The sequence below is a fragment of the Mixophyes fleayi genome, chromosome 6 (genome assembly GCF_038048845.1).
Source record: "Mixophyes fleayi isolate aMixFle1 chromosome 6, aMixFle1.hap1, whole genome shotgun sequence".
NCBI lineage: Eukaryota > Metazoa > Chordata > Amphibia > Anura > Limnodynastidae > Mixophyes > Mixophyes fleayi.
Window position 1 is genome coordinate 20,350,454 of NC_134407.1, and position 24,740 is coordinate 20,375,193.

Below are 24,740 nucleotides of genomic sequence, written 5' to 3' on the forward strand. Positions count from 1 at the left end.
GAGACAGGAGGATCCAGTGATGTTTACAGTACTCCTGCCCATCCGGTCTTCTAGACTGGCAACATGGGGTCATAGGACATAGTGGTTTTATTTTCAGAACTGTCTATGTGCATTGCACTAAAATTGAAAACTACCTCCAGTGGGTGGGCGTAGCAATGCAGGGGTGTTTTCAGGTCATTGTAGGGGGGTGGGGGGGGGGGGGGGCGGATTCGTGCTACAGAAGCACTAGACACATCTGGGGGGGACATGGACTGGTCCCATGGTGGTCTGGCCAAGCCACAAAAACGCGTTGGTTCCTTGCCGAGATTAATGTAAATGTCAAATATGCATAAAATAGTTGTGGACCACCCCTCTTTCATTCACTGATAACAAAGTAATGCCTACTAGGTCTATTCTGGTTAGGAGATATTTCGCTAAATAAATATATCAGCATGTGTTTCTCAATGGATAATTAGAACAGTGCAATGTTCTAGAGATCACAATAGATGTCAGAGAAGAACAAATAACATGCAAATGATTTATAAAACATAGAATATGACTTAGACCAGAGGTGCTGTAGAAATAGAAGAACCAGCATGCCTGATGAGCCAAATGCTCCATAGGGCCTGCTGTAACTTCTAATATCACAGTAGCCACTGAGCCCCAGGTGGTTTACCTCTGATCTAGATAATAATCAGTATTTTTGGGAGTACACAATCTAGTAATAATACACCATACTTGCCAACTCTCCCGGAATGTCCGGGAGACTCCCGAAATTCGGGTAGGTCTCCCAGGCTCGCTGTGAATCACGTCTTTTTGGCCCCACCCCCACAAAAACAGCATTTTTGTTGCAGGCTGGGGCCAAAATGACACAAATTACCGCGCCCCGTCCCTCCCGCCCTCCAACCACGCCCCCCTGCCTGGGATCTCCCGGAATTAACTTGCCAAAGGTTGGCAAGTATGTAATACACAAACTATGAAAGTGATTGAAACTTTCATTATTCATATGAAAATAACAACAGCTATTTTTCTAATGTGTGGCTATTTTCAATTACATTTCTAATTCATTCGAAACCTATATATTTAAGTGGCTTAATATGCACTAAGTTATATGAGCTCTGCTAGTTAATAGATGTGTCCTGGACTTCTGCCAGTTCTAATCTTTGTGATGATAGAATCTATGAAGCATGCTTCCATTTAATACGTATTAACCAGAGCCATGGACCTTCTGCAATGTGCAGTTTGTTACTGTCAAATAACAACTGTCTAATGAGTTGGGGATAAACATTTAGCATTTAAGCTGAATTCAGAGGAAAGAAAAGTTTGTCTTTATCATTTATCAAAATTTGATTTGCAAAAGAGTGACTTCAGAGAGGCACAGGCGGTAACAGAGTGTTACAAAGCCTTATCTGTTTACAGAACGCTGGTAGCCGTAGAATTCTAAAGGACAAAACATCTATCATTAAGCATTAGCAGCTGGTTCATCTAATTATTAATAGCGCTCGCATATTATACCATAGAAACATGCTGTGCTTTAAACTGCAAAAATAAATAACAAATATATTAACGTGGTGTCACACTGTTCCCCTTCATGTTTAAAGAGCAAAGTTTAGTCATCAGACAGTTCTGTGAGGGATATGAGCATGTCGTAACACAAATGCTTTAGGGGCCTATTTATCAAGCCTTAAACCATGTGTAAACTCATATTTTCCCACTCTCCTGGAATATCTGGAAGACTCCCGAATTTCGGGTAGGTCTCCCGGACTCCTGGAAGACCAGGCAAGTCTCCTGCAGCCTGCCCGTAGGGAGCTTAAATGAAGCGATTCATCAAGTCATTTTGACCCCATGCCCTGTGACAAAATGTTGATTTTGCCATGGGGCAGCGCCAAAATTACGCGATTCTCCGCAACCAGCCCCCATCCCTTCGGGATGTCCCAGGGGGCAAGAATAGAAAGCTGGCAACTATGCGCAGATGGCTGTTTTCGCATGGTTTAGGCATTTTTAAGTACAGTAGTAATTTAACAAATGCCAGATATATCTCCTGCGTTATGCAAAGTATCACATAACGCAGTCCCCATAATTTTCAATAGGGACTGCTGTCTTGTCAAATTTATAATGCAACGAAAAGCTTCGCTTTACAAAGCTTGACCCTGATGACAGCCATTCAATTCTATAGGGAGAGCCTCGCAGGAGAGGAATCCCTATCCGGTAGCCTTCGTACTCTCCTCTGTGTTGATTACCAGAATTGTCCCTTGCGCTAAAGCGCAGTAAAGACTCCAGGTCAGAACCTGGAAGTTTCGCTAGAAAGAATTCATCGCCAGGACAACCTCTTATCTGCTGTACTGGCCCGATATGACGTTAATGGTAAATTGCTCCGTTGAGTCATCTGTCCTTGCTGCAGCGACAGATGTTACTTAGCAGAGCAAAAATGTGAACAATGAGAAATAGATCTTTACTCCTACAAGTGTTTTATATAATGCTGACAAGTATCCAAGCCAGGCCCGGCGCTCCCATTAGGCAAGGTTAGGCAATTGCCTAGGGCGCCGGGCTCTGCAGGGCGCCTCGAAATTAAAAAAAAATGACTATGGTCATTTAAAATGGAAATCCACGGGGAGCAGAGGAGGGAAGGGGCTATGAATCTTACCTGCATGAAGCTGCTCCTCTCTGCTCTATCTCCTCCCCTCCGCTCACTGACAGTGACAGTGACAGGCCGTGATGATGTCATCATCATGGCCCGACAGTGTCTGTGAGTGGAGGGGAGAAGACAGAGCAGAGAGGAGCGGCTTCATGCAGGTAAGTTAAAGAAAGACATGGGGAGCTGAGGGGAGGGAAGCGCAGCGCCAATTTTGACAGGGGGGGCGCCGATTTTTAAAGGGGGGGGGCGCCGATTTTTAAAGGGGGGGTGCCGATTTTCACACTGTGCCTAGGGCGCCAAGGACCCTAGCACCGGTGCTGATCCAAGCGCTCTGCTAAAACATGCTAAAGTGAAAAGCGCTTGTATGACACCAGTGTTAAAGAAAAGTCAGAACATTATCACAGAAATGCCAATAGAACAGACATATAAAGGTGGGAAAATGTATTATTGCCTAAAGGTTGTTTTTACATCCTAAAAGTCTCTTTATTACAATAAATATATCACAAACATGCCGTGGGACTAAGGTCATGCCATTGTCTAAAACCAGCCCTGTTGATGTTCAGGGTGACCCGCAAGTTAAACAGATCATTGCATTATTCCGCAGCGCTGTACAGAGAACTCACTCACATCAGTCCCTGCCCCATTGGAGCTTACAGTCTAAATTCACTAACACACATACAGACACACAGACAGAGACTAGGGTCAATTTGTTAGCAGCCAATTAACCTACCAGTATGTCTTTGGCGGGTGGGAGGAAACCGGAGCACCCAGAGAAAACCTAGGCAAATACGGGGAGAACATACAAACTCCACACAGATAAGGCCATGGTCGGGAATTGAACTCATGACCCCTGTGCTGTGAGGCAGAAGTGCTAACAACTTAGCCACCGTGCCGCCCCACATTATGTCATACAGTCATAAGTCTATATGGGGTATCCCTAAATTCTACACATAAACAGTTAAACAGCAACGCTATTACAACAGAGGAGCAACATTTCCGGGGAATAGTCGGCATATTCCACATTTGGGAATGTCACATGTTTTTTCTGCAGAATTTGGCCTTCTGTGTTCTATGTGGAATTCCCCCAAACTTCCCTCTTCTTACACCACTAACCACACAGCAGGGCACAATGAATGGACATTATCATCCCAGCTCTATTTATATACTATAAATTACGCAAAACGCTATTCTGTGCAGAATGCAATTCCGCGGTCCAGTAGGGCAAAACTTGAAGATTTCCACGTCGCTCTCCACTCTTTTCATTAATACGGAACCAAGTGTGCAATGGAGAACCCTGGCTGACGTAGAGAACATTTTATCTCATCGAACGCCACCCTAAATGCAGTCTCACAGTTTAATGCACTTTGTTTGCATATCAGTTTTTATCCATACTTGCCAACTCTCCCTGAATGTCAGGGAGACTCCCTGACATAGGGGTGATCTCCCTCACTCCCTGAAGAGTCTGGCATTCTCCCTGATGCTGAGCCAGTACAAGACGTGGTTGGCTTCGCCATCTATGGCATGACGACACTGTTCAGAAATTGTGTCCTATGTCCATGTATTGATGCCTATGGAGGTGGCCATTTTCATGAAGACCAAGATTTAATCAAAGTCTGACAGGTAAGACAACATGACTTCAGTAATGGAGAAAGAAATGTAAAAGACACTTCAGTCTCTAGAGATTCATTAGCTGCTTTTTCTTTAACGCGTAGTTGCCTACTCTCCCGGAATGTCCGAGAGACTCCAGCATTTCTGGGAGACCTCCCGGGCTCCCAGGAGTGCGGAGCAACCTCGCGGTGGTTTGTGGTGCTTAATGACACAAATATTGCATCATCTTAGTCCAGCCCGCTGTTGTAATTTGCCATATTTGTGACAATCGTTTAGGGGCGGTGCCAAAATGATGTGATTCGCCAAGCCCCGTCCCTGCACACCCACCTCCCCTGGGATCTCCCTGAAGCCAACGAGGAAAAGTAGGCAAGTATGTTTTTATCCCCACAAAAAAATCAGTATTTGAATGCATCAACATGACATACGAGGAAGACTGCCTTTTGCATTGCTATTCTCTGATACAATTCCAACTTGCAAAGTCAGTAGAGAGCCAGACAGCTAAGTATCAGATAGCAACAGAATACAGTAACAGCAGTTTACAACATCAGAGCACATTGCACAGTCCAGACTGCATTCTTCATACTCAACATTATTCAGCTGTTGCAGTTAATGCTTTCTTATTTGCTAAATGACTTCCTCTGGGGTGATGCTGGGTAAACCTTTGATGGAATTCTAGTACCCCCAGGGATATGTCTACAGTTACTCCAGCATGCGCTCTGACAAGAGAACACTGAACACTTCAGTACTCTGTGGACAAAAGTCTTAAAAGGTTACATACTTAAGTGAAACTAACCATCTCCAGCCCATAAGCCAAAAATATTTGTCACTACAAATTAATAGACTATGGTTTGGAGCTACACTTTTTTTAAAAAGAATATTCAAATGCTGCTTGCAGACTTCTGATATTAATACAAACAGGCATAATGCCATGTGATTTGTATGCAAAAGCGAAGTTTAATAGGATTTTAAGGTCTTCCCAATTGCCTTATTATAATTACAGAATTAACATTCAATATCATGCAACAAGACTTTCCCTTATTTAAAAGTAATTTGAAGTGGGTTGTAAAATAGACACACGTGCAACATATATAAATAAAACTTGCACTAGATAGATTATATTGTATTTGGAAAATAAGGGGTAGATGTGTCAAACATTCTAAAAAGGAAAAGTGGAGGCGTTTGTAGAAAAGCCTGAGTTCAAATGAAGGAGGAGAGGCTGGAGAACTGTGAGACCATGGACTAAATTTATTAATTTTACTAGTAGTTGCCATCCACTTGCTATAGGAAGTGCTGGCTGATGGGAGACACTTTGCAGCCATCTTCAGTTCTCAGTATATACCACACAGTAAAGACCTAGGGCTAGATTTACTAAGCTGCGGGTTTGAAAAGTTGGGATGTTGCCTATAGCAACCAATCAGATTCTAGTTGTCATTTTGTAGAAAGTACTAAATAAATGACAGCTAGAATCTGATTGGTTGCTATAGGCAACATCCCCACTTTTTCAAACCCGCAGCTTAGTAAATCTAGCCCCATGTCTTTACTGTGTGGTATATACTGAGAACTGAAGATGGCTGCAAAGTATTTCCCATCAGCCAGCACTTCCTATAGCAAGTGGATGGCGGAAGTGATATCACTTCCGCCAACCACACATAGCATACATCTACAGTGTTGCCCATAGCAACCAATCAGATTCTAGCTACCATGTTCTAGAACATACTTGCCAACTCTCCCGGAAAGTCCGGGAGACTCCCGAAATTCGGCTCCCGGGCGAGCTGGCATTTCTACCGCATCCCAGGTTTCACTGAGAATTGCGTCAAATGACGCGATTCTCTGTGATTCATGCCATTTTGGAGGGCGGGAGGGGGCGGGGCGAGGCCAATCGCGTCACTTTGGCCCAGCCCCCGCAACGGGATCACGGAGGGCAGGACCAAAATGCAGCGATTGGCCTCGCCCCGCCCCCTCCCACCCTCCAGTCACGCCCCCTCTCTTCCGGGAGTTGGCAAGTGTGTTCTAGAATGTACTAGGTAAATGATAGCTAGAATGTGATTGGTTGCTATGTGCAACACCTCACCTTTTCCTTTTTAGAAGGTTTGATAAATCTAACCCTAAATGAGCACACCATTATCATTTATCCCAGACATTCCAAAGTCCTTCTGGGCTAACGTAACGCAACCTACAAGCCCACCCCCAGGGGCGGTACTTGCACCAAACCTAAGCCGACTTTTCGCAGGGAAACGGGTTCCAAATGCCTCAATACAAGTAATGTGTGTCCCACTAACCTTGCCCGTCGACTGCACAGTGTTCTCCTGCAAAACCAAGGGCTGCACCAGCCGTAGGGCCATGACCCTATCCAGACACCACTGAGCATCACATACCACCGGGGTCTCCACCAGCACCCAGTAGGGGGGAGAGCGCCTCCACCACCACAGGCAGGGCCAACGGAAGGTGAACCCCTGTAAACGGGGATGGAAGGAAGAGCAGCTATTCCCAGATCCAAGAGACCAAATTCACTCCTCCATGGAATTTTATAGCCCGTCCCTTAAGCCTTCCCCCAAAGACGCTCGCATTGGGCGTACCCAAACCTTCCTTTGTTTGCTAAAACTTTAGTGAAGTCCAAACTAGTTATGAAAACAAACCTCAGCTTTTAATTTCCCTCTGGCTCCATTCCATCTCTCATTTAATAATTCCCTAAAGAATCACCTAGCCTTCACGATTCACAGTACATGTTTTATATATTACTAGAGATGGTCACTGACCCCCGTGTTTTGGTTTTGGATTCGGTTTTGGATCTGGATTACCGTCGTGTTTTGGTTTTGGTTTTGGTTTTGCAAAACCGCCATTGCGTGTTTTGGTTTTGGTTTTGGTTTTGTTTGGTTTTGTTTTGCTATTTTGTTGGAAAATACATGTTTTTGTGCCTAAAATAACCCAATTTAGTGCTCCAACTGTTTTAGAGATAAGTAATCTAATTGTTGAGGTAATAAATCATCCAAAAAAACTGTTTAATTCTTCAGTGGTAGGCCTTCATTTATTCTACACACAAAACAGATTGTCTTCCTCTCCATCTATGCATATTGGCAATGCAGCCATTGTCTTTGAATCTATATTACACCCTACACTTATAGTTAAATATGTAAAGAAATGGAAAAAGACAGTTTGCTTTCTGTCTCTATAGGCCCCCTCCACTTTTTTTAAAAAAAAAAAAATTCAGCCATTATAGACTGTACAATATTAATTGACATGGAGAAAGCCAGTTTGGTTTCTGTCTCTCTAGGCCCCCCTCCACTTGTATAAAATACCAAAAAATCCAGCCGTTATAGACTGTACAATATTAATTGACATGGAGAAAGCCAGTTTGGTTTCTGTCTCTCTGGGCCCCCCTCCACTTGTATAAAATACTAATAAATTCAGCCGTTATATACTGTACAATATAAATTGAAATGGACAAAGGCAGTTTGGTATCTGTCTGCATCAGATCCTCTCTCCACTAGGAGTAAAATAGAAAACTATTCAGCCGTTATATAATCTAGAATATAAATAGAAATTGAGAAAGGCAATTTGGTATCTGTCTGCATCATAATCATCAACATCATCATTAGCGCCCTCGTCGCCTACACAAATCTCCCCCTCATCCTCTTCTAATTCCAAAGTGGCATCCTCAATTTGGGTATCACCGGCTACACTCGGGCTATTAAGGCACACATCAGCAGAATGCTCACGATTAGACATCCCACTGTTGGATGGACTCTCCACAGGGATTGTTGTCATTTGTGAATCAGAGCAAATATTCTCCTGTAATGCCTCACTGTTATCTTGCAGCTCGGCTTTGACGCGTAACAGTAGTTGTGCACCAATTGTAGGCTGGGTAACTTTTTGGGATCTGCCACTAATAGCCAAAGGTGAAGGCCTCATTCTCTCTTTGCCACTGCGTGTGTAGAATGGCATGCTTGCAATTTTTTTTTTATCGTCACTTAACTTTTGCTCAGTTACACTTCTTTTTCGCTTCAATACAGTAAATTTTTTTTTGGTTTTTGTTTTTTGCACTAATTTGAAAACACTCTGTTGTTTGACATCGCCTTGGCCAGATGACGTACTGGGAACACTAACATCAGGACTGGTGACAGAACCTGGTTGCTCATTTAGATCATATGTGGACTGCTTTGAATCCATTGCGTAGATACTGCTGACAGATATGACTTTTGACAGCCAGAAATATTAATGCACAATTAGAGAGGACACCCCAAAAACACTGAGGAGTGCTAACATTTATTGAGTAGATACTGCTGACAGATATGACTTTTGACAGCCAGAAATATTAATGCACAATTAGAGAGGACACCCCAAAAACACTGAGGAGTGCTTAAAATTATTGAGTAGATACTGCTGACAGATATGACTTTTGACAGCCAGAAATATTAATGCACAATTAGAGAGGACACCCCAAAAACACTGAGGAGTGCTAACATTTATTGAGTAGATACTGCTGACAGATATGACTTTTGACAGCCAGAAATATTAATGCACAATTAGGGAGGACACCCCAAAAACACTGAGGAGTGCTTAAAATTATTGAGTAGATACTGCTGACAGATATGACTTTTGACAGCCAGAAATATTAATGCACAATTAGAGAGGACACCCCAAAAACACTGAGGAGTGCTTAAAATTATTGAGTAGATACTGCTGACAGATATGACTTTTGACAGCCAGAAATATTAATGCACAATTAGAGAGGACACCCCAAAAACACTGAGGAGTGCTAACATTTATTGAGTAGATACTGCTGACAGATATGACTTTTGACAGCCAGAAATATTAATGCACAATTATGGGGGACAACCCAAAAGCGCTGGGGAGTGCCAAATATGAAGAAAAAATAATAAACCTCTATCCTCCTCTCTGCACTAGCGATTTTGGTTAGAGCAATTGCAAGAACAATATTGTATTCTTTCTCTGTCCCTGCTCTAATTAGCCTATGACTACACCCTGCTCTCTCCCTCTGTCAAATGGCGATGGATTGCTGTGGAGGCGTGTATTTATAAAGTTGAAGTATCGCGAGAACCGAGTCCCGAGATCCGACGACGTCACAATGACGTTCGGCCTCGATTTGGATTCGGAATTGGCGGGAGAGTACCGAGCTGCTCAGCTCGGTACTCGGATACCCAAAGTTCGGGTGGGTTCGGTTCTCGGAGAACCGGACCCGCCCATCTCTATATATTACCTCGTTATTATGTAAATATGCCGATAAAACAAAAAGAACATACTGTGCAATTAGGATATCATTTGTATGAATCCAGTGCAGATTTACAGTGGAGAAACCATCTGCAGGCTGCACCTATATTCATGATATTGCTCCATACGAATTTACTAGTGAGCTACACACAGAGGAATTTTGTGCGCAGAGGCACGAGGCATTTTGTGCCTCATTTACATTTATTTTTTTTTAAACTATTAAACTTTCATTTTGTTTATGAACAATGATTTATATATTTTAAAAAAAAAAAATGTTTACAACATGTACTTTTTTCTTTGTTTTAGTATTCGAGTCACCAAAAATGGAATTACGGGCCAAGTATTGTGAATGATAGGAGCAAATCTTTTGCACTTTAATTACACATCTTATTCTTCATGTCCTGTTATTTTAGTGCATCTGGAAGGACACATTTTATAGAATTGGGGCAGTAGAGTGACACATTGGTTAGCATTGCTGTCTCACAGTGTTGGGGTCATGAGTTTAATTGCAACCAGGGTCCTATCTGTGTGGAGTTTGTATGTTACCCATACTTGCCAACCTTTAAAAAGTGAATGTTCGGGAGATCCCGGATAGGGGGCGTGGTTGGAGGGCGGGAGGGGGCAGGGCACGGTCAATGGAGTAATTTTTGCCCCACCCCCGCGACTAAAATCGGCATTATGTCGCGGGGGCGTGGCCAAAATGACACGATCATTCGCATAATTTTGACAAGTAAGTTCCAGTATGCGGGATACTTGCCAACTCTTCCGGGAGTCCTACCCGAATTTCGGGAGTCTCCCGGACATTCCAGGAGAGTTGACAAGTATGATGTTACCTCATTTAACATACAAACCTGTCTGCAGGCAGCTATTTGATGTGTTTCTGGGCATTATAGTACCCACCATACATTCTCTACATTCCCTGGCACAGTCATATTTCAGATTACCATACACTGAGGGGCATGTGCTCTGTTGAAAACATATTTTCAGAGAAGGTGCAGTTTGTGACAGGCATGTGCCATCATTACACTGAGGGGGAATCATCATTTCCGCTTGTTGTCTGTAATAGAATTCTCTGTTTATATTGATTTTCTAATTTATATATTTTTCTTAAGCATGCTGTAGAATAGGTAGATAGCTGAAGATAGATATTCTAGATTTTATTTTGGTACATTCAAATTTTATATTACTTAACTGAATGTATTCTGTATGCCAGGATTCCACGACCGAACACTATAGGAAACATTTTTCACGAGCAATCAACTTAATTGACAATACCGGCTGACAGTCCTGATATTTGCAGGACTGTCCCAATTTCAAGCTGTCAAAAGGGGTGTGGCCTACTGGAAAAAAATTGCGACTGGGTGAAACTTGGACCGCAGCATGGCCTAAACTGCTCCGAATTTCCAATTGATAACATTGCCAGGGTATAAACTGCCCACTGATGGGGCAATGAATGGCAACTTGAGAAATGTGAGTAGAGGAACCACTTATAAATGCCACCAGTTAGATATCGCCGCTCTAGGCAGTATTGATCATATAAGTCCTTGATTCCAACTGCATCACAAATCAGGAGGATTTGTGATGCTTCCAAAACACGGGACACATAAACATTACATTTGTGGGGGGGGGGGGGGGGGGGTATGAGTATTTTAGCCTAGGGCGGCCTGAACCGTTAATCAGACCCTTCTCAATATACTGACACTTAGCCAATGTCTGGCCAGGAAATATCTAGTGGGCATCATTTAATGTGGTTGAAGTGGATGATTTTTTTTTCTTGTTTTCTACTCCATTAAAAAAAGTTTCTAAATGGTTTGTAAACAGCGTTTTCAAAAATGTAAAAATGTTTATTAAAACAATAACAGCCAAGATGCTTTGATTAAAGGTTGTATCCTACCATTTTTCACATTATTTTATTGGGGATTTTCTTAGATTAATTACATGTTCTTGTGAATGATGGGAGAAGAGCATGTGTTTTTGTTTCTACCATATGTTATTTTCATTTTAAAATAAAAATAGTTATTACCAAACATGCTGGGCCTGAGTCATTAAGAAGAGTAAGACAAAATAATTAGTAAATTTGATCATGGACAAACCATGTTACAGCGCAAGGGGTGCAAATTAGTTTATTATTTTGTACATAAAGAAACTACTGTTTTTCTTTTGTCATGTAGCACACAAATACATGATAACTGTCATGGTTACATACAGGAGTACAGCTAGGAGCCACGAATATGGTGAAAACACTCTGTTTATTGCAGAAAAGTATAAATAACAGGTAATCAAGAGTAGTAGTAAATACCAGGTGCAAGCTGATGCAGGAAGCAAAATGAATGTTCAGAAACAAACCAGCAGGTACACAGCTAATGCAGGGAAGCAGGAGGTATGAACAGTTTCCAAGCAGCATGTAACCAGAGGAGCAAGGCAGGAGGAAGAATGCACAGGGTGCAACAACAGGATATGACATCAATAACCAGCAATGTGTGCTGGGAGTGACAGGTATATATATATATAAGGGGAATGAGACACACCCAGGTGCATGGAATAATTAGTGAACAGTGTTAACTCCTAAGGTACTAGGAGCACAACAGGCACAATAGCAGCACCTCTGGTGAGCAGAGGTACTGCTGCTAAGACACAAAATGAACACAAAAAAGTAAAGTCTGATAGTCCAGGTTAGGAGCTGCCATGCAAAGCAGTATGCTGCAGGCAGATCGTGACAATAACCTTATTTTAGACTGAAATTTAAAGTTGATCTAGAGTATGCCCTACCCCAACTATAGATCGGTCCCTGCATTTTAATTGAACCCCCCCCCCCCCTCCCCTCCAATGCAACATGGTTTTTCCCAGGTGCAAAGTTACTCTTTTTTTTTTATGCTTTGCTCTCCTTAATGTCTCATGCCCGCTATCTCTTGGAGTCGTCCTGTATGTATAAATTACTGTCCATTCACCTCCAAGCATAGGGACGAGTTTTATTGTCTGTGTAAGTATCTGGACTCATGTTCTACTTCACAAATTAGATATTTTACAACTTCTCAATAAATTTCCCTTGAAGAAAGGTGCGTTACTGCTGCAGAGAGGAGATTAGTTTGAGCTGCTGCACTGATCAATAGCTGAACTGGACAAAATGGAATAGAAAACCGCATCTGGAAAATATATATTACAGAACCTCACTATGAATAGCTCAAGTCAACAGACACAAGAGTCATTTACGGATGACGGGGAATCGTTTTCATCATGTAGAGAAACATGAATTTATGTTCCAAAATATGCTTTTGTACTTATTGCAACAAGGTTCTGTACATTATAAAGGCAGTTCATGACACTCGCAGGAATTTTCTTGATAGCTTAACGTTTTAGATTACACATCCGCTTGAACTGGCTCAATGTAATTATTCACAATGAACGCAATTTTTTTTTTTCTTGGCTTGAAAGAGGAAGATATGTTTTTATTCTCATTTGAATTAGAAGTTGACCATAACGAGTTCACTGCATCTATCACTTTAAAACTCTCTTCTTCTTAGGGTTCCGCCAATAAGTTCTGTATTCAAATCAAGAATAGAAGAGGATTCAGATACATAGCGCTTGAATTGTTTTGAAAACAAAAACTAGAACACCCCTAAATTTTCTTATTTGTGTCAAATACTGTAAAACAATTATAGGATTCATTGTGTCTCAATCTATGCGCACCGCTAATTAGCATTCCAGGACTATAAGATTTCTGGTACTGCCCTAGAAAAAACGGACGCATTCGAGACCTAGTAATGCCACAATAATATTCTTGTTTGCTTGCGAGACAATTCTAATGATGCAGTGAAAATAAAACAAGAAGGTTTAACGACAAACTGAAAACATTAACTGGAAAACTATCAGCATTGCAGGTTAATGTGAGGGAGAGATCCTGTGCGAGTACTTTTAGTACTGGTGAGCTTTGGTCTAGCACCGTCATCTATTCTGATATGGTTAATGGATATGTCCAAATCCGTCACAAACGTAAGTGGTCATATCAGGCACAGATTTGGGGACTGGCTGGGCGACTGGATATGCTATTGAGTGCACAACTACAGACCCTTCATCCTCATCTTTACCATTTATTTATATAGCTTACAGTCTAAACTCACTTCCATTTCTTTAATCCAAAACCCAACTAAGATATCAGCATCCATCAATGCTAGACTGACCAATAATTGTTTTACAGCTGAAATTTGCTATCGATTTATAAATATCTTATAAACATTAATAGCACAATTAGCGATACGGAGAACTTGACTATAACAATTAATCAGTCAAAATATAATTGCTGTCAAATGTTTAGGGAACAATTTTTTAGTTTAAATTGCATAGATTAGATTAAATCACATGCAACACAGAACGTAGTTTGTCAACTTAAAAAACATTGCCAACTAGCTCAGAGTAGGTGGTACCCATACTACCATCATGGAGAAAAATATCCTGAGCGGTATGGGTTACTTACAACAGAGCAGGCGTGGCGGCGGTACAACAGAGCAGGCGTGGCGGCGGTACAACAGAGCAGGCACGGCGGCGGTACAACAGAGCAGACACGGCGGCGGTACAACAGAGCAGACACGGCGGCGGTACAACAGAGCAGACACGGCGGCGGTACAACAGAGCAGACACGGCGGCGGTACAACAGAGCAGACACGGCGGCGGTACAACAGAGCAGACACGGCGGCGGTACAACAGAGCAGGCACGGCGGCGGTACAACAGAGCAGGCACGGCGGCGGTACAACAGAGCAGACACGGCGGCGGTACAACAGAGCAGACACGGCGGCGGTACAACAGAGCAGACACGGCGGCGGTACAACAGAGCAGACACGGCGGCGGTACAACAGAGCAGACATGGTGCGGTACAACAGAGCAGGCATGGTACGGTACAACAGAGCAGGCATGGTACGGTACAACAGAGCAGGCATGGTACGGTACAACAGAGCAGGCATGGTACGGTACAACAGAGCAGACATGGTGCGGTACAACAGAGCAGACATGGTACGGTACAACAGAGCAGACATGGTGCGGTACAACAGAATAGGCATGGTACGGTATAACAGAGCAGACATGGTGCGGTACAACAGAGCAGACATGGTACGGTATAACAGAGCAGGCATGGTACGGTATAACAATGCAGGCATGGTACGGTATAACAATGCAGGCATGGTACGGTATAACAGAGCAGGCATGGCGGCAGTACAACAGAGCAGGAATGGTGGCGGTACAACAGAGCAGGCGTGTCGGCGGTACTTGTACTTTAGAGATAGGATTCCCCATGGAAATGCATGTATACCACTAGCGGTGCTATTGCCGACAGTAACCCCTTACATGTATAGGGCATATAATAAAAAAAGGCAATAGAACTTTTTGTCCTTTCATATATCTGGCCCCGGATTTCTAATACTTAAATTGCCCATATACAAAAGCAATGTGGTTGTGGCACAGGCAGGCCCTAAGCAATGATGCCAGTTATCTTTGGGACTGGCAGAATTTCCTGCCACTGTGTGAGGGTCTCCCGCCAAGCCAACTGACTCTTCGCTTTAGGATAGGTTGATTTCTAATGACCGCAAGGTAAGAGTGGGTGTTCATAAATAGGCAAATTCAGGAGAAAGGGGGATCATGATACAAACAAATTACACACAATGACATGAACAGAAGATAAATATAGCCCTACCCAGGTGAGCTTACAATCTAAGTATTCTTTGTAACCCCTTGTGGTATGCAGGGCTGCCAAGAAGAATTCAGGGCCCGGGTACAACAAATTCATGGGGCCCCCCTCATAGTCAAATAAGCCCCAAAATTTTTTTGCGCCGCCTTACGGCGGCGCAAAAAGATTTAGATGTATGGTCATGCATTCAGGGGCGTAGCTAGCCAAACGGCGGTGCAAAAATTTTGGGAGGTGTGGTCATGCATTTTGGGGCGTGGCAAACATGCCATTGGGGCGTGGCTAACATAAAAACCACTAGGCTCTCAATTCGCCGGAGCGTCACATATGTTCAAGCACTCCTGACTTTCAGGACATCTACCACCACAGTGTAGTATACAAACAATGCAGTGTGTACACAAACAGTTCAGTCTTGGCCTACACCTTACATTGGGCACAACATTCACCAAAAATTGGTATTGTCCCTACTAGAATCACAACATTTCACACACTGTGCTGCTCTCTCCTACCTGTTCTTCTCACTTTCTCCACCTGTGGCTGCTGCTTTCTTTAGTTGTGGCTTGTCCGGATCCAGAAATGTTGAAGGACCTATTTTGAAAAAAAAATGGCTACATTTAGAAAATTACAGCCAGCCCCAGCGTTAAATCAATAGCACCCACGATTAATAATTAGGCCTTCCTCCAGCCCCAACATTAAAATAATACTATTTACATTTAATAAATAAACCTATTTCACTTCCTGCAAACAGCCCCAGCAATACCTATTTCCCGCAACCATCACTGCCATTAAATAATTCATAGTCACATTTAATAAATAGACCTCATTCTCCCTAAACTCACCCCAAGATTCAATAGCCCCCAAACCACCCCATCTTAAATTAATAGTCCCTACTAATTGCCTCACCATCACCCTACAAACAAAATAGCGCCCATTAATTAGCCGCCACCTACCTCACACACACTACATTGCAACAAGCCCCCTGTGCCATCACACACACAATACTGTGCCCCTTCATCACAACTACACTGTACCCCCTTATGCTCACACTGCGACCTCCATGCTGCTTTTCCCCCTTCTTTTTTACTTTGTGCCTCTCTCCCACTTTTTTTATTCCTCTGTTCCTCTCTCCCACTTTTTTCCTCCTCTGTTCCTCTCTCCCACTTTTTTTTCCTCCTCTGTTCCTCTCTCCCACTTTTTTTTCCTCCTCTGTTCCTCTCTCCCACTTTTTTTCCCTCCTCTGTTCCTCTCTCCCACTTTTTTTCCCTCCTCTGTTCCTCTCTCCCCAATTTTTTTTTATTCCTCTGTGGCTCTCTCCTTTTTTTCCTCCTCTGTTCCTCTCTCCCACTTTTTTTCCCTCCTCTGTTCCTCTCTCCCCAATTTTTTTTTATTCCCCTGTGGCTCTCTCCTTTTTTTCCTCCTCTGTTCCTCTCTCCCACTTTTTTTTCCTCCTCTGTTCCTCTCTCCCACTTTTTTTCCCTCCTCTGTTCCTCTCTCCCCAATTTTTTTTATTCCCCTGTGTCTCTCTCCTTCTTTTCCTCCTCTGTTCCTCTCTCCCACTTTTTTTTCCTCCTCTGTTCCTCTCTCCCACTTTTTTTTCCTCCTCTGTTCCTCTCTCCCACTTTTTTTCCCTCCTCTGTTCCTCTCTCCCCAATTTTTTTTATTCCCCTGTGGCTCTCTCCTTTTTTTCCTCCTCTGTTCCTCTCTCCCACTTTTTTTTCCTCCTCTGTTCCTCTCTCCCACTTTGTTTCCCTCCTCTGTTCCTCTCTCCCCAATTTTTTTTTATTCCCCTGTGGCTCTCTCCTTTTTTTCCTCCTCTGTTCCTCTCTCCCACTTTTTTTTCCTCCTCTGTTCCTCTCTCCCACTTTTTTTTCCTCCTCTGTTCCTCTCTCCCACTTTTTTTCCCTCCTCTGTTCCTCTCTCCCCAATTTTTTTTTATTCCCCTGTGGCTCTCTCCTTTTTTTCCTCCTCTGTTCCTCTCTCCCACTTTTTTTTTTATTACTCTGTGGCTCTCTCCTTTTTTTCCTCCTCTGTTTCTCTGTCCCCTTTCTTTATAGTACTGTCCCTCCCTGTTTTCCTCCCCTTGCCTCTCCGTTTCTTTACTTACCTTTTGTCAACTTCTTTCTTTTCTTTTCTGCTCTTCTGTCTCCTCTTCTGTCTTCTTTCTTCCTGCTGGCTGCGGCGCTCCTCACTGACTGACAGGTGTGACTTGATGACGTCACGCCCAGCAGTCAGTGTGAATGGAGGAGAGGAGGGACACGGCGCCGCGCGATCACGTGAGTATTTTTTATTTTTATTTTTTTTTCTTCCAGCTCCCATGAACCCCCCCCCCCCCCCGCGGGAAAAAAAAATAAAAAAAGTTTTAAAAAAAATAGCGCAACAGAGAAAAATAATAAAAAAATAAAAATAAATTTAATTAGCAGCGAGGGCCCGGCCCGGGCCCCCTGGCATGGCCGGGCCCGGGTAAACTGTACCCGCTCCCCCCCCCCTCTCGGCGGCCCTGGTGGTATGTACACTTTCAAACCACTTTGCTTCAGTTATTTGAAGAAGGTTTTGCTACACCCGCAACATGCATTCAGGCTAGTAAGTAATATGCATCATTTAATTTATGGTTATGTTGTTTTGGAATAGGGTTCCCTCTATAGTATAATACAAAAACAATTGTACAATATTCAGTGAGATATAACAAACCCCAGCATAACTGTTACAACCAGGCTCCAAGGTACAGCATGAAATTATTGCAATGAAACTCACGTAAATGATGATTAAGTTACCAAGCCTCTCATTTTTTCATTCTAAACATATTTACACACCTGCTGCTGTTTCACTGGAGCTCACTGTTACTCGGAAAACAAAGTGGAAAAACATCATATTTATGCTGAAAATGTGATTCAGTAACAATATATCTCTTCTTCCCAGCTGCTGTGTCTCCGGCTACAGAATACTAATGAGATGTTGTTCTATTTGTCCAGTTTGTGGGCAACTACCTGCCTGAAACGCCAATCTTCTTCCAAATGACTTTCATTAAAGGATGAAGTGTCCATCAGTTTGTTTTAGACACATTCGGATTGCCCAGAAGATAATACAATGATCTGAAAACATTTCTGTAGCCTCCTGTTTACAGGTAGTGTAGTTTAGGTTCATGACCCCCCCCTTGGAATCTTCCTGAACCAGTCAATCTCAGGGTAGGTTAGTTCTTCTGACACTAGAGTCTAGCGCGTATAGAGTGCACATATAGCTTATCTAGATTTTAGTAAGGCTTTTGACACTGTCCCACATCGCAGACTGTTAAATACGCTTAAAAGCTTGGGATTGGATTCTAAGATGGGTGAATGGATAAGATCTTGGTTGTAGGATAGAAAACAGAGTTATAGTAAATGGAGTACATTCACAGGAGGTAAAGGTTACCAGTGGATTACCCCAAGGATCTGTACTTGTACCAATGCTTTCTAATATATTTATTGGAGACATTGCAAATGGTATTCAAAAGGAAAGTACGCTTTTGCAGATGACGCAAAGATATGCAAAAGGGTAGACACACCAGGAGGGGTAAAACAAATGATTGATGATCTAGGTAGACTAGAGGAATGGTCAAGAGAGTGGCAACTACAGTTTAAAGCCAAAAAAATGCACTTGGGTCTCAAAAATCCAAAAGGCTAAATATATTATTAATGGCATAGTAATGTAAACTACTGAGGAGGAAAGGGATCTAGGAGTCACTATTTCAGGTGACATAAAGGCAGGTAAGCAATGTAACAAAGCAATGAAGAAGGCAAGTCAGATGCTGGTTACATAGGGAGAGGAATCAGTAGCAGAAAGAAAGAAGTAATAATACCACTGTATAGGTCATTGGTACGACCTCATCTAGAATACTGTGCTCAGTTCTGGAGGCCATATCTCCAGAAGGATATAAATACATTAGAGACTGTACAAAGAAGGGCAACAAAAATGGTGCATGGACTACAGCACAAAACTTACCCGGAAAGACTAAAAGATCTTAATATGTACAGTTTGGAGCAGAGAAGGGAAAGGGGGGAAATGATAGAAACTTTCAGATATATCAAAGGTTATAACAAGGTACAGGAGGGAAACATTCTACAAAGGAAGAGTATTAGAACACAAGGACATGTACTGACAGTAGGTTCAGAGGAAATTTGAGGAAAAACTCCTTCACAGAAAGGGTAGTGGATAAGTGGAATAGCCTCCCATCAGAGGTGGTAGAGGCCAATACAGTAGAGCAGTTTAAACGTGCTTGGGATACACATAAGAATATCCTTATAAAGAATAAATGATCAAATAGGGTTTAAGGTACCATAGGTTAATAAAACAAATGGGCAGACTAGATGGGCCAAGCGGTTCTTATCTGCCGTCAAGCTCTATGTTTCTATGTTAGTAAGAAATTAGTTGGTGAGAATGCAGACACAGGTGTAGTAGCGCAGTGCAATCACAATGCTAAATGGAAAAGGGACCAAACTATCTCTTGATAAAATATATCTCCTTTTCTCTCCCTACAGCGCAGTTCTTTGGTAAAGCACACATGAAGACAGTGATTTACACAGCTGGGCCCAAGAGCTGCCACTCTGTCTCCCTAGAGACTGACACTGTCTTTCGTCCTCTCAGCTCTGCACTTTCGGTCTTGGCAGCCTGAGTGAGTAAACTCAGGCTTTACATTTGACTGTCAGCTCACACAGTCTCACTACCCAACAAGCATCATGATCAGGGTCCACCTGAAGGGACAAGATCTCAGGATGGCGTTAGCACAGGGAGACCATTGAAAAAAATAAATAAAAATTGTTCTTTAAACAAATAATTTATTTCAGTGCAGGTCACTTTGAAATAAATAGAGCTTTGTCCAGCCCCTAGACATTTAATATTTTATGGGAGAGAGAAAAAAAGCTGTTTCTATGTATAAAAGCTTTTTTTGTGAAATTAACTTACTTTTTTGGGATAGGGAGCGTGAAAAACAACTTTATTAAAAGAAAACCTGAAAAAAGTAGAAAACCAGGAAACAAGAAGAAATTCATAAGAAGAAAAGAAGATCCCTATGGATTTACATGTGCAATAAAGATCACAAGGAAGGACTGGGTGAGTCTTTATTTCAATGAAAGGACTTTTTATGCAGTGTGTATCTGTTTATTTCTTAGTACTTTACTGTGTGCTAATAAAAGGTCCCAGCGGACCATGGACATCAGGGCATGATGGAGCTTATAGCTCTACAAACTACGCTGCAAGGTTTCTCTGAATTAGTGGGACCCACTTGCATAGTCTTGTGCTGGTTGTGGCTTTTACAGGGGGCTCACACCAAGGTCTATGTATTTATCTCTAACTTATTTTTATTTTTAACACCACAAAGACCATCATCAGCACCTGATCTCCGAGTACCCACAAAAGATGAAGATATAACTGAAGATGTGGCCTAGTCAAAATCCGCGATCCACTTTAACGGGCAAAGAGCAACTTTCGTGGAACTGTAAACACCATGCAGTAAAAAAAAGCAGATTTTTACGACTTAGAGTTGACTCCCACTATCCCTAAACCCCAGTATGTCCACATAACAGCTGCAGCCAATTATAGATCTCCTCTGCGCTCAAATAAGTACAAACAATTCTAAAAACACAATAACATTCAAACACGTTACCTCCAAAATTGCAGAGATTGTTTGCCCACTGAAAGGCCGCTAACCGATTTATTTTCACAAAGACATAATAAAAATAGTTCTTGTTTGGCAAACATAAAGTACAATTATAGTGCAGTTATAAAGCAAAACCCATGGGGATGTCTGTATAAAAATAAACGTTTTGGTTTTCTTAACCATCTTAAATAACCCAGCAATTATCCTGATGAAAAAAAAAAAAAAGACATAATTCTATGTTTGCATCTGAGCCCTTCCTGCGAGTGAGTACCTGCCGATAAAACACAATGTCACCAGATGGATCAAACTTCCGCCAGATTTCTATCCTTTATAAAGTATTCTATAACGCATTAACCCACAACATAGAGAGAGATCCAAACGTGAACCAACACCGTGTCTTGTGCTGCTTCCACTTGACTGACACATAAAAGCCCTGTTTAATGATGGTCCCCATCACCCTTACTTTGTTTATTGCAGGCTGGCTGCTGGCCATTCCCTCGTAGCCGAATAGGGCTTTAAATATGAAAAATAAAAATGAAACAGATGTTGGTCTTGGAAATGTAAGTGTCGTATAATGTGGCAAGTGGCCAGTTACAGCAAGGAAAGATAAATGTTCTACAGAGGGAAAGAAGGTGAACAACAACTAAACGGCCTCTAGCTTTAAAAGTAAACATCGCTGCTGTTTCGGTTAAGCACCAAGGCCGGGTGTATGACTGAAAAAGATTCGTCAAGCAGTGGGAACTGCCCAGATTGTACTGGATTTATAAATCTTTACAGTGATACCATCAGGATGCTTCAGCCCGATAAGGGGCGATGCTTATAAGAAAAACTCTGTTTCTGTAAAAAATAAGGTGCAGGCTCAGAGTTCGCTCAAAGGGTTTATGCATCAGGAAAAGCTATTTGTAAAGTACATTTTAAAGTCCATGACATCGGTACAATAACGCCAAGTGCTTACTTCGATGACAGAGCAAACATCAGAATTTCTTGGGGTTTAAGGTAAATGTTAGACACATTCTACTAGAGATTGTATCTAACACACAACCAAAGTCAGGGAGTTGTATTAAGAAAATAGGCATAATTGTTCTACTAAATTTATATATTAAAAAAGTTTGCTACGTTAGGAAGGAGTTACTTCTACAACGCAGACACAGAGTAACTGACAGCCAGGCAGACTTGCTTTACAGAAAGGCACTGTGTGGACTGGTTAATTAATATGCAGGGATAGGCCCAGTAGCTTGCTTGATGGCATTCCCAAATACTTGCCTACTCTCCCGGAAAGTCCAGGAGACTCACGAATTTCAAAGAATCCTGATGGACTCTCAGGAGAGTAGGCCACCCTCCCGGATCTTGCCTCTGCTCTTATAAAGAGGGCGAGGCCTTGATGACACAGTCTAGTGGGGTATTTGCGTGGGTTTCCTCCGGGTGCTCCTTTTTACTCCCATACTCCAAAAACATACTTGTAGGTTAATTGGCTGCTAACAAACTGAACCTAGTCTGTGTGTGTGTGTGTGTGTTAGGGAGTTTAGACTGTAAGCCCCAATGGGGCAGGGACTAATGTGAGTGAGTTCTCTGTACAGCACTGCGGAATTAGTGGCACTATATAAATAAATGGTAATAATAATAATAGTGCACAATGGTGGGAGCAGCCATGATGAAGCGAATCATGACCTCACCCTTTGGACTACCCTTCTGGGATCTCCTGGAACGGAGGTTCAGAAAGCAGGCAAGCATGCTATTTATAGAAAAAAATACATGTAATAACTGGGATTGCTGCTTTAAGATCTTGAAAGATACATCTAAAGCAATTTATGTAAGTTACACTATTGTCAGTTATAGCTGCTTTATTTCACATACAGTACCTCTAAAGCAGTTTGATCCGAAATAAGCGGTTTTATTTTAGATTCCCACGGTGCTACAATTTATGGCCTCTGAAAAACGTTGATCAATCTCTCTTGTGTCATAAGTCTTGTTTTCCAATTTTAAGCTATTTCAGAGATTGATCAACAAGTCTACAGCATTTTAACTGTGGCACAAGACAAGAGTTATAAGACAAGAGATATTTGTCAACAAGCCTATTAAAGAAGTAACAGATAGCGGTATTCCCAGCGTGCCTTTCTATGCGTTTCTGTGTATGGTTATATGCTATACGCGTACAACGTAAATATAATTGACCACATTTTTCTGCCATGTGCGACAGATTGTGGCACCATTACTCTACGCCTCTATTATTAACCTATCATTTAACTCTCAAATTATCATAATGAAGCGTCCGAGGGGACAAAAGCTCTGAGAGTAAATTCTGCATGTTTGTGCAGACCCTTAGAAATAAAGGGTACAAATAATAGGTTTGTTTGACTTCTCTTTTAAACATTAAAATGTCAAAGGTCACAAAGCCGCCATTTTAACTGTGGACTGCACTGGGTATAGGAACTGCTTTTACCCAGAAGTCTATGCCCCAATACAATCTGCCTAACGCTGCCAGTAGATAGGTGCAGCACGGTGGCTCAGTGGTTAGCATTTCTGCCTCACAGCACTGGGGTCATGAGTTCAATTCCCGACCATGGTCGTATCTGTGTGGAGTTTGTATGTTCTCCCCATGTTTGCGTGGTGCCCCGGTTTCCTCCCACACTCCAAAAACATACTGGTAGGTTAATTGGCTACTATCAAAATTGACCCTAGTCTCTCTCTCGGTCTGTGTGTGTATGTTAGGGAATTTAGACTGTAAGCTCCAATGGGGCAGAGACTGATGTGAGTGAGTTCTCTGTACAGCTCTGCGGAATCAGTGGCGCTATATAAATAAATGATGATGATGGAGGAAGTGCTATGTGCATTGCACTTCCACAGGTGAGAGATGGGCTTCAGCTCGATCCAATTGAAACTGACAGATCACATCAATCCTGAGATGGCGTCACCTTTTTTTTTTACAGCTTTATGAATTTCGCAGTCCCCATATTTATATATGGAGTTTGTGCTGAACCCTTCATAAATGGTGCTCTTTCGTAGTTTTATAGCTGATCGCAGTTATATATAAAAAAATATATAGTCACAAGTTAAAAAAAATAAATATATATATCTTTGTTCTATATCCTCAGCCTCTCTCTTCACAATTAAGTTGTTAACTCTAAAGTTGCTTAGTATATGTGAGGGTTTTAATGCAAGGACTTAAAGAGGAAATATAACTTTTTTTATATTGGACTGCATCCAAGCATTCCGAAGATAGACCTTGGGTGCTCGGCACATCCTCAATATAATATTAAGGGTATATTTAATAAAGTGCGGGTTTAAAAAAGTGGAGATGTTACCTATAGCAAGCAATCAGAATCTGTCATTTTATTGAATGCACTAAATAAATGACAGCTAGAATCTGATTGGTTGCTATAGGCAACATCTCCACTTTTTCAAACCCGCACTTTAGTAAATATACCCCTTAGACTTGCTGAAAGCGTCAGGCACATTTATGTATACAATGCGGTCATGTATACACATTGGGTTTGTGCTAAGTGCAAAATTACATGCATGTTTTTGTACAGCACAAGTGTCTGTGTATATCTTTTTAAATTTGTCTGCACTGTGCAGACTGTTGAAAAGGAGTTTCAATGAATGTATTATATATGGATTACTTCATGCAAGACTATGAATAGCTGCTGTGACAAATAACAAACCCACAATCACTGTCTAATTATAGTATATGCATACCTGACAACATTTTAAAAATCAAAAAAAATTGAGAGAAAATAAGCCCCACCAATGATATACCCAAACCACTCCCAGGTCGATCCACTCCACCCCAGATCCATCCAATCCACCCCCATATCCATCCAGTTCAACCCCAGATCCATCCAATCCACCCCAAGATCCATCCAATTCACCCCCAGATCCATCCAACCCACCCTCAGATCCATCCATTCCACCCTCAGATCCATCCAATTCACCCTCAGATCCATCGATTCCACCCCCAGATCCATCCATTCCACCCCCAGATCCATCC

The 24,740-nt window shown here is 42.1% G+C and overlaps 1 protein-coding gene across 5 annotated transcripts in view; it reads right to left on the reverse strand.

Annotated features, from left to right (window-relative positions):
- The window catches only part of ADAM12 (ADAM metallopeptidase domain 12), a 399,327-nt gene that overhangs the window by 250,911 nt on the left and 123,676 nt on the right, over positions 1-24,740 (reverse strand). The window contains exon 1 of one of the 5 annotated variants that reach the window (XM_075215981.1): positions 6,502-6,705. The exons of the other annotated variants lie outside the window; for them this stretch is intronic. Within the exon in view, the coding sequence (XP_075072082.1) occupies positions 6,502-6,590 (89 nt within the window). The 5' untranslated portion in view covers positions 6,591-6,705. Of the gene's footprint in view, positions 1-6,501; positions 6,706-24,740 lie in introns of those variants that run through there. 5 annotated transcript variants of the gene reach the window in all.